Source organism: Neodiprion pinetum, chromosome 5 (genome assembly GCF_021155775.2).
Source record: "Neodiprion pinetum isolate iyNeoPine1 chromosome 5, iyNeoPine1.2, whole genome shotgun sequence".
In the NCBI taxonomy this organism is placed as follows: domain Eukaryota; kingdom Metazoa; phylum Arthropoda; class Insecta; order Hymenoptera; family Diprionidae; genus Neodiprion; species Neodiprion pinetum.
In genome coordinates this window covers 6,440,871-6,456,415 of record NC_060236.1, presented here as the reverse complement: position 1 = coordinate 6,456,415, position 15,545 = coordinate 6,440,871, and the positions used below count along the sequence as shown (strand labels likewise).

Genomic DNA, 15,545 nt, shown 5'->3' with positions numbered 1-15,545 from the left:
GTTTTGATCGATGTGAGGCGATTTGCTCCCAGAATCGGATACAAGACTTGTGCATGGTTACGTATGTGTATTACTAGAATATATCAGGGGCGCGTAGGTTCGATTAAAAAAAATATGTTTGTATGTATAGAATATATTTGTAAACTGTGAACAAAATACAAGGAAATTGGAAAAATGAAAATATTCAACACAAGTGTAACAAATTGGATCATATGTGTATATATATATATAAATAAATTTTGAAGCTTATAATAACACACCCGCGACATGTGCAACAGCTGGCTTAGATTTTTCAGTAAATTTATTTTCCCTCGTTTTCTTTTACTCTCAGTGTACGGGATATTGGTGAAAATAATTTAAAAAATGACGCTGTATTTCTTTTTTCTCTATCAACCGCCTTTTAAATCAGCGACATGTTCGATTTTAGTATTGAAATTTTTCTTACCGCGTGCATACTTAGCCAAATCATCAATCATCCGAAATACGGTAAATTATAAATTTTCCCGTAGAAAATAACAGAAATAAACTGTGATATTGATTAAGTTTTTACTGGAATGGAACCGTTGAAAACTGTATTACACATCACCGACTTCATTAGAAATATTTATCTACGATTCGTTTGTATAAATCTCTATCCATCTATCTCTCTTTCTCTCTTCGTCTATCGTAATTTCCGTAAACAGAAGTGTCAGGCTTGATCGGGAGGTGCGCTAATTTAAATTTTATAGGAATTCCCTTCGCGGTGTGGAAACTGATAAATCGGATTACATACTTACAATTTAATTGATTGCCAATTGTATTCAGGATCCAATTAAATGCAGGCTTGTATAATCCGCGTATACGTATAGCTGGATAAAATTTGGAAGACAAAAACAAAAGTTCTCACAGTCATAACTTTGCGATATGTTTTTTCCCCGCGTGAAATATTTTCTTAAACTTACAGTTAAAAATCTAACACTCGCGCAAAAAATATATCTGTTGCAAAAACCTTTCGCCAAATAACTTGTTTCGTGGAATAAATGTACGCGTTCCATCACGTTATGCAAGAATAAACCACATTCAACGCAAAAAAAAAAAAAAAACACTTTTCACAAATACAATCTCATGATACTTTATAAAAAAAACGATTTAAATCATATACGGTTTCCAAGTAAATGTCGGATAATTTTTAATCAAATGAACGACTATAAGTGTGGTACAGAATCTTGCTGTCACTGCGTGATTGTAAACGACGTATCGGCAACTGCTACCTAATGGAGTTGAAGATCCAGAAAAAAAATTAAATCAGTAAGCGGTACTTGACCGGATTTTTTAAAAATTGGGAACGAGCCACGAACCTGAGATGAATAGACGCGCCTTTAAAGTTAGCAAATACAAATTTGTAGCTCCAACATTTGCCGAGTGTTCAAGCTACCCAAGTTTTAATTATTCAAATATTTATCGTGGAATCAACACCGAATTTAGTTTTCGATTCAAATTTATCGATCGTTTTCCCAGGTAAATCTCTCAATCTGGCAGTATGGAAATGAAAAATTTCGATAGCAAACGTCACGTAGCACAAGACTTGATATTAGAAGATTCGATATAAAGCGAAGAAGAAGTAATCGTTGCGTCTTGTGAAATTTTACTTCGAAGTGACGAACGTTTGATTTTAGATTCTGAAAGTGTAAAAATTTCAAACTTTACTAAAGCGATATTATCAAACTAATTTTTATGCAACTATACGCAGTTGTAAGAAGAATTCTGCGGACAGATTTTACGACGATGATCGCAAGGGTCATTCATTGAGGGCATCGTTGTTCGAAAAAGCGAAGCAATACTAGATGCATTTTTACGCCGCAATATTATTACAGATGAAAAAATCGATGCAAATTATATTTACTGATATATTTCATACATTCACAAACCTTTCAACACTGGCTCTGATATTCTTTCGGATTGTGTACGAAATGCGTTGTTCAACGAGAGCCGAGTTTTCTGTATATTCCACACTGAGAGAAATTTTTAGTTCCGGTTACCGCTCGGTCCTTGAGCATTTTCATTTTTTACCACAATCAAAGTCAGTCGGAATAAAGTCCTCGCAGCATGTATATTTTCGTTTAATCACCTCCTAGCATTTTCCCCAAAACACCACAGAAGCACTCTTAAAATATATAAACGTACAAAACTCGTCAAAGGTTTCGCGTTTATTTTTACTTTTTACCGATCTCGGCGCGATAATTTTAGAATAATGAAATTGTACATACGTATGTACTGGGATTTTTCAAGCCTCCATTATTAATTCATTGTCAGTCACAGAAGGCAGTTTCGAAAACTTGAAAAATCTTCCACTCCTTCATCAATTTTACAACTTCCATTCGAAATTAATTATAGGTTGTATTATTATATTTTCTTCAGTGTCTTAGGTTAGTTGTTATATTATATACACGTGTCCATATACATGATTCACATAACGCGTATTATAATGCCAGTTATGGACGGAATTGAGCGTTACGTAAAGGTGAGAAAAAATAAATAAATAAATAAATATAGAGAAATGAAGAAAGTAAAACCATAATATAAAAATAAAGAACATAACCCGTCCGGGGCAGAAAGTTTCACGACAATGACGCAATACCGGGGAATTACCCTCGGCGAATCACCCAGCGATTCCAGATTACGTCACAAATCCACGCCCACGCATTTTACCGACATCTGTACAACATGCAAGTGTGTGGTATAAGTATACCTTATTTAGTATACGTGTTGCAACGTTGTACATGCATATTTCGATATATATATATATATATATACGCACACTGAGAAAAATTTCATTTGTTACAGTAACTAGAAAAATTGAGTAAAACAGGTGTCGTTAAAAAAACTGTTTGCGCTATCATCGATCCTTTTTTGCTAATTGAAACACAAAGCCAGTTTTCGAGGTTTACTCTACTTTTTTAGCTAAGCGAGGCTTTAACGTCAATTTATCGTTGCACGAGCGTTAAATTTTCGCAACAGATACGAGAAAATTTAGCAAGAGTGATCGTAATGAGAAAGAATAGCTAATATATAAATATATAATAAACTAATTTTCATTTTCTACCTAAAAGTATGTTTTTCGATTGTGGTAAAAAATGAAAAATACTCAAGGACCGAGCGGTAAACGTAAATAAAAATTTCTCTCAGTGCATTTTCCCAATCCGATTCACGCAAATCTCTGCATTATGAACAATATTGTGCATATATATAGGAATCATGCAATATTTCGCGTCGAAACGCACGTGTGTGTACCTTTCACGTATACACGTATGTATGCATAACGCATTCCCCTATCCTCTCTCTCACTCTCTCTCCTCACTTCTTTCATGCCTCGTTTTTTTTCACCTCCTCTTCCTCCTTTTCCCCCCTTCGCCTCCCGTCTTTCTTTTCTTCACTTTTTATTATTCTTCTATTTCGTCGCCGCTTGGGGTGGTCCCAATATACGTGCACGCATACAGGGAATACACTTACGTGCCGCGTACCCACGCGTTTACACGCTGCACACGTGTATGCACGCGCGTGCACACGGACGTCATCCCGCACAAGGGCACGGCAGTGGGTTTATCTTAAAAAAACGCGTCGGTCCCTCACGCCGGGCAGAGATATACGCCCTTGTGTGTATGCGTGTACGCGCACGTATATCGGGTACGTATTTACACGTATGTATTATCATCGTACGCCAACGTACGGATTCAAACTCGCGTCGAGAGGGCTCGCAATGCGAAACGCTTGCGATATTAGCTGCCGTAACGCCGGCTGTATCCGTATAAGACAAATTTTCTCCGAATATTTACGCATGCGAGAGAAAGAAGAGAGAAGGACGAAGGAAACTCCGCGTCTTAAATCCGAAAACCTAAAAATATTTATCGCATCGTTGCGCGAGGTACGTATATACGTGTATACGATTCGAATTAGCACCGGATAATATAACTGTTGAATAATAAATGTGACTCGGAGGAATTCGAATTTGAATCTCTGCAAAACCTGATTTTTATCTCAAGTAGTCACAAGAGACCCGTATTATGTATGCATATCGATATCTCTCTCTCTCTTTTTCTCGCTTAGAATAGCCACACATTCCAGCTAAAATAGATCGCGAACAAGTCTCGCGTGTCTTTTATTGGCTCTCAGATTCTACAATGTAGCTTATCCCGTATCCCCGGATACATATGGGTCATATGCATAGATATATACGCACATGCATAGAGTGTAACTTTGTAGTTTTCGACCGAGGTGCTTCCCAAATTGTTTAAAAACAAATAAATCTAAATCTTCTCAAAAGCACAATGTGTCTTTATATATCAACGGTCAATATTTTGTTCAGGATTTTTATCAATGAACAAGTTATTTTGTTTATTATTCACATTTAAGTATCGTTTGTTGTTGGATAAGTTTAGGGTCAGTTCGATCCCAATTTGTTAGCAGTGTGATTCCAGAGAAATGTGGAAGCTAAGGATCAAGTTTCGATCAGGCTCTCATTGTCAATTAACGGATATGTACGCTAGTATCTGATTTCAATCTTTTTTTTTTTGTCAGGATGAGAACACATTTTCAATGTAATTGTCGGAAGGTTTTTGTACCAGAGGTGCTTTTTTTTCGGCGGGAGTTATTATTTGAAAAAAATCTACGAGCCTAAGAATTCGATCGGCATTAATGCCAATATTTGATAAAAAAAAAAAAATATCCGCATCGTCAATGAAGCGTTTTATGCCAATTGTCCATTGATATCAAACTCAGAAATAAGTTGTGTTATAATCGGCTACAGCTGGCATAGAATTCTCTACAGACGATGCTGATATTTTCATTCAATATTAGAATCAATGATCACTGATTTATCACCGTAACAGTTTTTTTTAATTTTTTTTTTTTTTTTTATTTTTTTTCTCCCAGTCAATAAAACTGTATCAGAAACCGTATTAGATATGTGCTCTGCAGGCGATTTTTATTCATTCATTTGAAACTAATCCGGATGTGGGGAGAGGGACAAGTCATAATTCGAAAAATTTCCAATTAAAAAAACCCCCCTTTGTTTTTGATTTTCCACCGTGGCACTCTCTGAAAAGTTTGTTCAGATCGTAGGAAAGATTCTGTAAAATGACGAGCGTTCCGCGTTACGCGAAAGATCGCGGTCATTTGATTTTTCACTGTTCTTTTTTTTTCACAATTTCTTTGAATTCGCGAAGAAACACATTGTAGCACTTGAATAACTATTTCTTTCTCTGACATTTACATTCAATCCAAAGATCACGACCGATAACGCAACGATATATCGTCCGGGAATCTTATTCTCTTAAATTAAAAGTTCGTAACAAATAACAACCACGTTACGAGATTGAATTAATAATGAGAAAATATCGTCAGCGATGTACTTCAAAAACAATGATTAGATACTTCGCGTTACAAATGCGTGTCTTCTTAGCGACGCAAATCGATATTACGATTGATGTAAGCGTAAATGACCAAAAAAAAAAAAATTCATTCACGATTCTTCATAAATTAAGAAAGAAAAAAAAATATGTACAAAAGTTTAAAGTCATCTGATCGCGATATTCCGCGTAACGTAGAAAGCTCATCTTTTTCCGGACACTTTCATTCAACCTAAACAAACTCGTCAGGCGGTCCAACAATCGGCGACGAAAAATCGCAAATTATTTTTTTCCACCAACAACCCAACCCATGTATTATATATGTATACAACTATAGACATCCTAGGTAGATATAATAATAATAATAATAACAATAATAATACAAGTTCCGCCGACGTAAATCCCTGCGTCGCGAGACGCCCGCGTACGAATTGCGGTGCGGTTCCGCACACGCACGCACACACACGCACACACACATGTATATATATATAGGCGTGCAGCATTGCACACGCTGTTGCACCTATCTCACAATAAGTATGCGCAGCATTATCACGCCGGTCGACCTGTTGCTGTCCCTCCTCGGTTTCTACCTACGCTCTCCCTTTTCCCCCTTTACCCCCCTTTACCCCTCACCGTCACTCTCTCCCTCTCTCTCTCTCTCTCTCTCTTTTTCTCTTTTTCTTCCCTTCACCTCTTCTCGCCTTTCCTCTCTCCTGACCGTTGCACTCGCTCCGCAAGTCTCGTTACGTCCCTTCCCGTTCTCCATCATTTTATTCTATTACCGAATGTCACACGTGATGTTACTCATCCTTGCATGTAACGTACGATGAAATGCAGTCGGATCCGGCAGGCTAATCTATCATTCAATTTACGTAAATTCCTGTATATAGGTGTACCGGTAACTTACATCGTATGGGAACACTTTACGCCTTTGCGCACATTGTAATTTTTAGAATTAGAAAATATGTATATAATATATATATATATATATATATATATCTTCTCCAACGATGATGAATAATGAAATTTTAATACCGTCTGTTGTTATTTCACGCGGTTTCTACGATAAGTTTTAGTGCTTGAAATTCCGAATATGTATTTATACAGTTCGTATGCATGAAAATATGTGAACGATGTTGTTATACCGCGCGTTGAAATTGTTTTGTACAAAAGAGTGTTTTCAAATGTGAAATTTATGAAATTTCAAACGTACGGATCTAGTAACTTGTAATCGGACAATATTGTACAAAGCTGCATGCAAATCGTATTTTCTCACCGTGTTATGATAAATGTCACAATGTCCAACATTGGGAAATGATTATCACAGAGTTTGGAATTGTGTTTGTACGTATAATATGTCATTATTATAAGAAAAGTTTGGAAAATTTATAAAGAAATTTATGTACAAGGGTAAGTTAATTCTGTAGCCGAATCTCTTGTTTTTGTGTGTGTGTGTTTTTTTTTTTTAAATTCTTTCATCAATTTTCCGATTTTCGTTACGATGAACGTGAAACCGAAATCGGAAAAGACACATTGGGGGGAGAGAAATCACTGTTTTGCGAGTTTCTAGTGACTTTGAAGTAGTCAAATTTTCAAAATATGAACTCGTCTCCACTGAATTTCAGAAATTCCTGTAATTGTGAAATAACGATTCTTCCGAAACGTTATTCATTACAATAACGCTACCGAACTTCAGCCTCGCAGCATTTTGTTACAATTATTGCCGAAACGTCGTTACGTAGTATAAAATATATTTGACCAACAATCGATGAATCTTTCTTCCTTATTCATCCGTCTGGTAGAACAAAAAAAGAAAAAGGAAACACGCTCCAATTATCGAGACGGTTACCAAAAGAACGTAAAGGAGAAGTGCTACAAAAGCCGACATTATTTATAACTAAATGAAATGCAAATTATCACAATAACGTGAAATAAAAATCCTTGTATTCGTAAGACGAAATAGACATTTTATTTTCTCATTTCTTTTTCCGTACATATCTATCATTACACGCATAACCAAAAGAATTACATAGAAAACTACCGAAACACGTATCTCGAAGCAAAACGAATGTCTTTTTAATGAAAAACAAGAAATTTCACCACCATCGCACCATACATCTGATCACAAACTTAAACCATTTACATAAAACATGGATTATTTATTATCATCGATACCAACGTTCGCACGCATCGTACAACATAAAGTCGTCGCGACGTATCGGGAACGTCAGCTTCTCTCGCAGCGAACGTTCGATCGGCTCTTACACAAATATTTTTGTACAATAGGTAGGAAAATCCGACTCTCGCCTCTCGCGTCCCTCGCCTCGTCGGCCATTTGCAATAATCCTCCGTTCCGTTTCGTTTGGTTTCAGCCTCGGGAGGGGGTGGTCCGATGTTGGCCCCTCCCGTGGCCCAGGGGCCCGCAGGACGGCCCGTCGGTGGTGCAGGTGTCGGTGCAGGAGGCCTGGGAAATCGCGGACAACAACAGTCCGTCGGCCCCGCGGCCGCGCTTTGGCCTTTGACCCCGACGCAGTCGTCGGTTCCACCCACCGGACAGTCCCAGGGCACGCCGCCGCTTCCAGCCACCCCAGCGCCTGCCCACACCCAAGGTAATTATCGATTCCCTAATTCCCTTTTATCCTATATTAACACAATGTTCGAATATTGTTGGAATTAGGAATAAACGAGGCACGCCTAACACATTTTTCTCTATCGTAGATCCTTTCTTGCTAACCGCGACGCAAAATCAGTTTTCGAGCCTTACTTTATTTTGAATCATAAACGAGACCCCAACAAAAGTAGTTTGTTTCATTAAGCAAGTACGTTGCATGTTCACCAAATTTATTCGAATCGAACGAACGTCAGTCACGGAGCAGCTTGTTTCTTCGTTATCGAGAAAAAAAATTGATAAATTCATGCGCTGTCAGGAATAGTCGGCGATTTTTGTTTTGTAACTGGATAAGAAAACCGTGGAAAAAGTCGGCGATTTTGAAAAAAAATGGTTTTTTTTTTTTTTTTCACCATACCTGGATTTAATCAGCTAATCAAGTGACACGGTGTCGCTTATTATGCGCGTATACGGAAAAGAGCGACGTGAAATTTTACGGAAAAGTCTAGGTGTAGAATATCTAATATAAGAATACAGCGAGCTGATATATCATACATCTATATGCATATATATATATATATCTACTGATAATATTATACAGTTCATGAACGAGCAGAGAATCTGCACGCATTAATACGTAATAATAAGCGCCGAACTGTTCGATATTTTATATACTTACGACGACTCTGCGAGAGACGTCAAAAGATTCTCAATCTTAAACTCACTTCTTCACGTGTCAAACGTCTCGGTTGGCTAGGAATAGATATATTGTTAATTATACGAGCAGAAAAGGGTAAAATTTAAAACGTGCGGGAACAGTCGGGGATTTATTTTATTTCTTTTTTTTTTTTATTTTTGTTTATTTTCACAATTTTCCGAAAACCCTGGGAAATTTTTGCAGGTGTTTAACGTAAACCAATGATTAAAACGTTAATAAATAATTGATCGTTGCGTCTACTCTGTGTAACTAATAGTTATTAAAAGAAGAAAATTTCCAACGAACAGCTGTTCGAAGTTAAATATAATTAACGTTGTCGTGACTCTGTTGTCAATACCGAATGAAAAATGATCTCGTCTTGCAATAATTTTCGAACAACTTTGAGATTAAGTAAGTTCAGTTTGCGAATAATTGTGGATATGATATGTTTGTGTAAATTGAAGTAATTGGAAAACGTTATTATAGTAACAACGACGTTTTTGAAACTCTGAAGAATGATATTGTTACGCGTGTTTTAATATCATGTAAAGACACGCGTTGCGGTTTTGTTCGTATCAAAGGAAATCCGTAATAACAATAAGACCCTGCTCGTTATGTTGTTTCGATCCTTGTCCTAACGCATTTGCGATCTGTGAACGAGCTAACGATAATAAGTTACGATCGTATTGCGAAAATAATCTATATTTTGTTAACTTTTTTTTTATTCTTTTATCATCCTTCTTGCGGCCAGCTGACTCGCTTAACACGGGGATAAGAATCTAATACCGCTATTGCGGGAAAGCGAAGAAAGTAAAACACGACGAAATGAGTAATGGAAAAAATTACCGCAATTTACATCGTCAGATACGTTTACCCGTGACCACCACTTCCCCTTGTGCAAGATAGAGAAGACGAGTCGGGTAAAACTGTTTTTGATAATACGGCTCAAGTAACGTTGTGGCTCTCATTTTAGAAAGTTTTGAGAAATATGTTTTTTTGTCCCTGTGTCCGTTAATTAAGAAAAAAAAAACAATAAAAACTTGAATTTAATCAGAACCAGAAGTCGACACGTCGCCAATTAACGTCAATTTAACGTGCGTACTTAATCACTTGAAAATCGTTACGAGTTTCTCAACAAACTTTATAACGTCAAGTTTAATTGGTATAATAAAATTATTTTGGATACTTGTTTCGAAGAAGAAGGAGAAGAAGAAGAAGAAGAAGAAAAAAAGAAGCTATCGTAAAGAAATTTTCGTACATAATTAAACGTCAATAATTCAAGTGTTATTTGATTATTGTTACACTTATAAATCATAATATTTTGGCAACAGCATCTCATGTATTATGCCCGAACTGTTTTGCGGATTTTTATTAATTATAAATAATTTCTCTCTCATCGAAAGCACTAAAATTTGTTTGACAAATTATTGAAAAATTAACGATTTATATGGTTTATCGTTACAGGCGTGAATCGATATGGATTGTACTCGTTGTTTCCCGGTAGTAATCCCGGGGGTTACGTTGCCGCAACACCGGCAACACCTGGACCACCGCCTGCCAGAGCTTATCACGCGACAACGCACAAGGGTAATTGTTTAATCTCGCCTGCCGTTCTTATTTTATTATAAACATTTTTTAACTAATCCTCTGCAGGCCTTTGCCTATAATTAATTCAGCAAAGCGAGTTCGTAGTAAAAAACGAAAACGAAAATGTTATATAAAGCAAGGCGGAACAAACAGGGTTTTCAGTGGAAAAAAAAAAAAACTGAAACCGATAGGAATTTGTAGCGGGGTGAAAAAGTTTTGAAAGAAAAATCAGACTTTCTTTTATTTGTTTTTTTTTTTTTTTCTTAGTTCCTGCGAGTTTCACATTTTTTCATCCGGCCGTTTCCAAGATCGACGTTTGTTTAAAAACACATTTTTCGGATTTGAGAGGCTGGAAAACGTAAGGATTCGTGGAAATTAGAAATAGTACATTTTGTAACGAGTATAATGCCCTATTTTTTATCATGAGATCCAAAAAAAAAAAAACACGAAAAAGTCACGATTTTTAGGTTAAAGTGGTAAAAGAAATTTATTCCGACCGAAATCAATAATTTTCTATCTATATCACGAAAGGTAAAAATACGAGTAAAACAGTAAATATTGTAAGTATACGGTAAAACGGCGATAATATTTATAGAGAAGGTAAAAGAAGAATAATATAAAGTATTAATGAAAAATTTAATTCGTTCAATCATCTATTCGTTATTTCATTACAATCCCCGCATTGCGTTACCTGCATATATGCATATGTATATAGAATATACACACAATAGAGCAATTATTCAATTATAGATGTGAATGGAGGGCCGCAGCGTTCCGAAATACTTCCAACTGTATTACATACGTACATAAAATGTACGTACGTTATGTATAGGTATGCGTAAATAGAAGTTTAGCACGGGTATATAGCGTCTGCATGCCATGGACAATGCGACAAGTAGTAGGATGGGATTCCTTAAGGAGTCGGGCATTATTGTCCAAGGCGTAATCCTAAACGCCCCCTTCGCATTCGGATTACTCGGGATTCCCGGAGTTCCGGTGCCCGAAACCGGCGAAATATCCGCAGTAAAAGATTAGGAAAAAGAAAAGTAAAAGGAAAAAAGGAAGAAAGTAAAAGAAAAGAACCAGGGAATTACTCTAATATATATACGTACATACATACATACCACTTCCAGCACAGTTCGTTCAACACTTTTTCTTTTCTCTCTCTCTCTCTCTCTCTCTCTCTTTCTCTCTTTCTCTCTTTCTTCACATTCAATTCACGCTCGCTCTTATTCTTTTCCTTGCGAATGTTCATGTCGCTAGATTCTAACATATGTTATGCTTGTTTTTTTTTTTTCTTCTTTTAACACACGTAATTTACGGTATTCGACTCGTTTCCTATAACATTTCTATACCGCGTGTTTAATTGCAAAGTGTTGCAACTTGGAGTTGCACGTTGCATTTCACACATTTTCCATTGCAATTATTCGTAGCATCACGCGAATGAAAATAATTCTTCTTCGGGACTTTAAACTTTTCTTCCACCACCACCACCTCCTTTCACCATTATCCACCCTCTTTTACCATCGAGTCTTTGGCCTAATGGATTCGTACCAACCGACCGGCCGCCAAACTCGCTCACACTTCGAGACGATCAAAGACTTGTCTAAAATTGAATCTAAAACGATATATACAATCTGCAGAGGTTTAGTTATTTTTTCTTCCTCTTGTTATACGTCGACTGAATTAGGCGCGCTTTCCTTTAATCCGTGTTTGTACCGAGGAACTGCTTGCTGTCTAGGGTCTGGATTACTCGAGAGTGTAATTCATTCTTACTCGCATTTCAGTTTTACACTCTTATCTTATATATTTACATATATCAATTCTGTTCAACGATTAATTGCAGAAGGTTTTATTAACGTACGCGTGTTGAAAGATTTTTTTTCAAACTAATTCTTTCCTTGTTATTTGCAATTTCATGCCTCGGACGGACGCCCGCGGGGGCGTTTATATAATGTACACAGGTATGTAAGTATTTAACGAAGTACTAAATCGTATTCGATTTAACAGGGATTTATTTACTGGGAGAAACTTCGTTTTCTCTTACAGTGATTGGATAAATTCCTTACAGTATCGGATACGATAACGATTAAATATTCTTCAAATAATTAACGCACACGTAATAAATGTCGCACATCATTTAAACTATCTTCCGGTGTTATTACAGTTTTATTCACTTTGCTATTGAAAGATTAAATCATTTATAAATTTTCTTAGCTTAATGATGAAACCACATTTCCCGGTCGGGATAAAAAGTGGAAACAGTCGAGGACTGCACGGTAACTTTGTGGTATATGATTGAAGAATAAAGTTTATCGAGGTTTATTATGTGTAAATGAAACAAATGGACTCTTGGATAACCGGTAATACAGGCTAGAAGTTGATGAATTAATACACTTACATAAGTGAAAGATAAATGAATTTATATCATATCGGTTCATATACGTTTCGCATTCTGAACTGCAGTTAGAACCCTGCAGATGCTGCAATTTTTTATGGTACAAACATATACGCATAATTATGCATTTGTAATCATAGAAATCTGCATTTATATATCATTACAACTTTTTATACGTACCTATGCGACAATGTAATGGTGCAAATATGAAAACGAAGTGATTAAAAAGTCGCAGACAGCGGTGACAGTTGCAAAATAATCGCGTACGTCGATGTCGAAATGTGTATACGGTGAGATTATTCTCGTTGAGATAAAATGAGGAAATAAAAGATATTGTACGGTATGAAAATTTAACTGTTGACATACTTTGCATTGTGTGTTATATAGGAACGATAGAATTTTATAAGCAACTGAAGCAGGGCGGGGTTGAAGTCCCGAACTTGACAAGTTTCGAAAGCGCTGAATTCCGAATTTTTTTGATGGCGAAACTTGAAGCAAAGAAGTCAAGCTTTTACGAAACAGCAAAGTTTCGAATCGTCCGAAACGAGATTTTTATTCCCGTGAATTTTTGACTCGGTGAAATTTCGTCACTTTGATCTTTCGTTGTTTTGGATTTTCGACATTTTCACGTTCGGAATCTTGGTAAAATTCCGATTTTCGATTTTTCTGATTTTTCACACACGCTCGTTGAGTAAACCGCGCTGTGCGAGTATATTTTAATTTTCCGAATTTCACTCCATCGAACATTGCTCAATCGTAATTAGAATTATTTCGGAATCCTTTATTTCGAGTTTCCGACGTTTCAAAAATTTGTCGTTTCTTCAAAGCTCGACATCTTCGCTTCAAGTTGCTTTCGTAACTCTTGAAAAATTCGTAAATTCAACACCGCCCCGACGAACCAATCCCACCACTTCCTTACCTATGCTTAATAATTTTTTCATCGTTTCCTCTCTCTTCTTCCCCCTCAGTTTCAGAGAGCGTGTTTTCAGCGGCCGTCGGCGTCGGCGTCGGCGTCGGTGGATACACATGGGGAGCTCCCACCCCGCCCCCCGGTTCGCCCTACAGCCCTGGACCCGTGACACAGCTGGAGCTTTTGGCCAAGAATCTGGCGAGTCTTGCGCCTCCGGCGCAACAAGCTCTCAGCCTTCAGGGCGTCGGGGTGAACGTAGGGAGCTTGCATCACGCCCAGCACACTCAGCACACTCAGCACACTCTAAACCTCGCCGGGCTTCATCATCTTCATCACGGTGAATTAATTATCCCCGTAAAATTAAATTTATAACTTCGCGGTCGATCGGTTCATATGTACGTATAATGGAGGAAAAAGCTTCGATGGTTCGTCAGAATTGTCAAATGGACATTCTTTTTACTTATGTCGATGAGATCTTCAAGATTTTGACGTAGTCGACTTTTGCATTTGACGGAAAGCACGTGACTTCCCTACTACTTCATTTTCTACCTAGAACTATATTTTTCGATCGTGATAAAAAATGTTTAAGGACCGAGCGGTAAGCGTAAATAAAAATTTCTCTCGGTGCAGGTTAACAACAGTCGAGATTGAATTTATTTTCAGGCGGAATTCACCAGAGTGCCGGATTTTCGCCGCAGCTTTCGCTCGTTACCGGAAGCGCGCCTACCTTGACGATAAACAGTTTTTCCTCACCGAATTCGGCAGCCTCGCCGACGACGGGCGTCCTCCTCCAGGATTACCAGTCGCCGATATCCTCGAACACGATCAGCTGCCCGACGTCTCTCAGCACGTCGACGTCGGGGCCCGTTAACGGAGCGACGACCAGCGGCAACGCGATGCTGATACAGGGAACGACTTACCAGGGCATCGCCAAGAGGAGAGAGGCCTTTCTACCCAGTCAAGGGCAGCCGATTAAACTTGAAAACAAAAGCAGGCAGCCTTGCGTCTGCAGGAACACTAATGGTGAGTAATTAGCGACTAATTAAGAACCAGGAACAAACGCCGGTCTGGCTGCGGGCCGAGTCTCTCTCTCTCTCTCTCTCTCTCTCTTTCTCTATTAACGATCCTACAGCGCGTAGACGTTTCACCGTGTGTTTTTTATGGATCACGAGAATCAAATTTCAGACATGATTTCGGGAGATATGACGTATAATAATGATCGGATCTTATGAAGATTGTTAAAAGGATCGATACTTTTTTTTTTACACGATAATTGTATTAATTTTAAGTATTTATCAAATTATTATGAAATAAGAAACGAATACTTTACGCTTGTAGATAAGATCGATTCGAATATTTTGAAAAATCTATCGTTATAGATTCGGTCGATTTTATTCTTCGACGAAACATTTTATTCGGAAGACTGCTGTTTTCTTTTTTTTACACAGTCACTTGAGTTGATCCACGTAAATATCTTCGCAATATTGTAATATTTAATAGTTAATGAAAAGTGTTTTGGTAAATTCTTTTCCATGGAAATTTGTATTTCCAATGAAATGAGACATGATCGAAGAATGACCGTCGAACGAATCTGGTTGCAAATATTTTCTAACCATTTTGAATCAATTTTAAACGAAGCACCGACATCTAACGATACAACTTTTCTCCACAATTTCAGTATACATGTATAATGTACGTAATAGGTAAAAATCGATGCTTTTGATTTACCAAAACTAAAATTAAATTATACTCAAGTTTACTTCGTGCGTATGAATGAAATCGGAGACGCAGAATATTTTATTACACAATGTATACACATATATGTATGCATAGTACGCGTATGCAACGTAGGTACAGATTTACAGTTTGATGCAGGATTTATAAGCGTCGTGCGAAACTCGCGGAACGTAGATCAAGAGAAGCTGCAGTGATCCGAAGGTCTTATACGCAGGTATAATGCG

The 15,545-nt window shown here is 37.4% G+C and overlaps 1 protein-coding gene across 2 annotated transcripts in view; it reads left to right on the top strand.

Moving 5' to 3' along the window:
* wge (winged eye) overlaps positions 1 to 15,545 on the top strand; it is a 132,054-nt gene that overhangs the window by 83,002 nt on the left and 33,507 nt on the right. The window contains exons 1-5 of one of the 2 annotated variants that reach the window (XM_046625690.2): positions 7,219 to 7,670; positions 7,757 to 7,993; positions 10,154 to 10,276; positions 13,643 to 13,921; positions 14,248 to 14,607. In XM_046625690.2, coding sequence (XP_046481646.1) covers positions 7,535 to 7,670; positions 7,757 to 7,993; positions 10,154 to 10,276; positions 13,643 to 13,921; positions 14,248 to 14,607 — 1,135 coding nt within the window. In that variant the 5' untranslated portion in view covers positions 7,219 to 7,534. Of the gene's footprint in view, positions 1 to 7,218; positions 7,671 to 7,756; positions 7,994 to 10,153; positions 10,277 to 13,642; positions 13,922 to 14,247; positions 14,608 to 15,545 lie in introns of those variants that run through there. The other variant, XM_046625691.2, reaches the window with a different exon arrangement.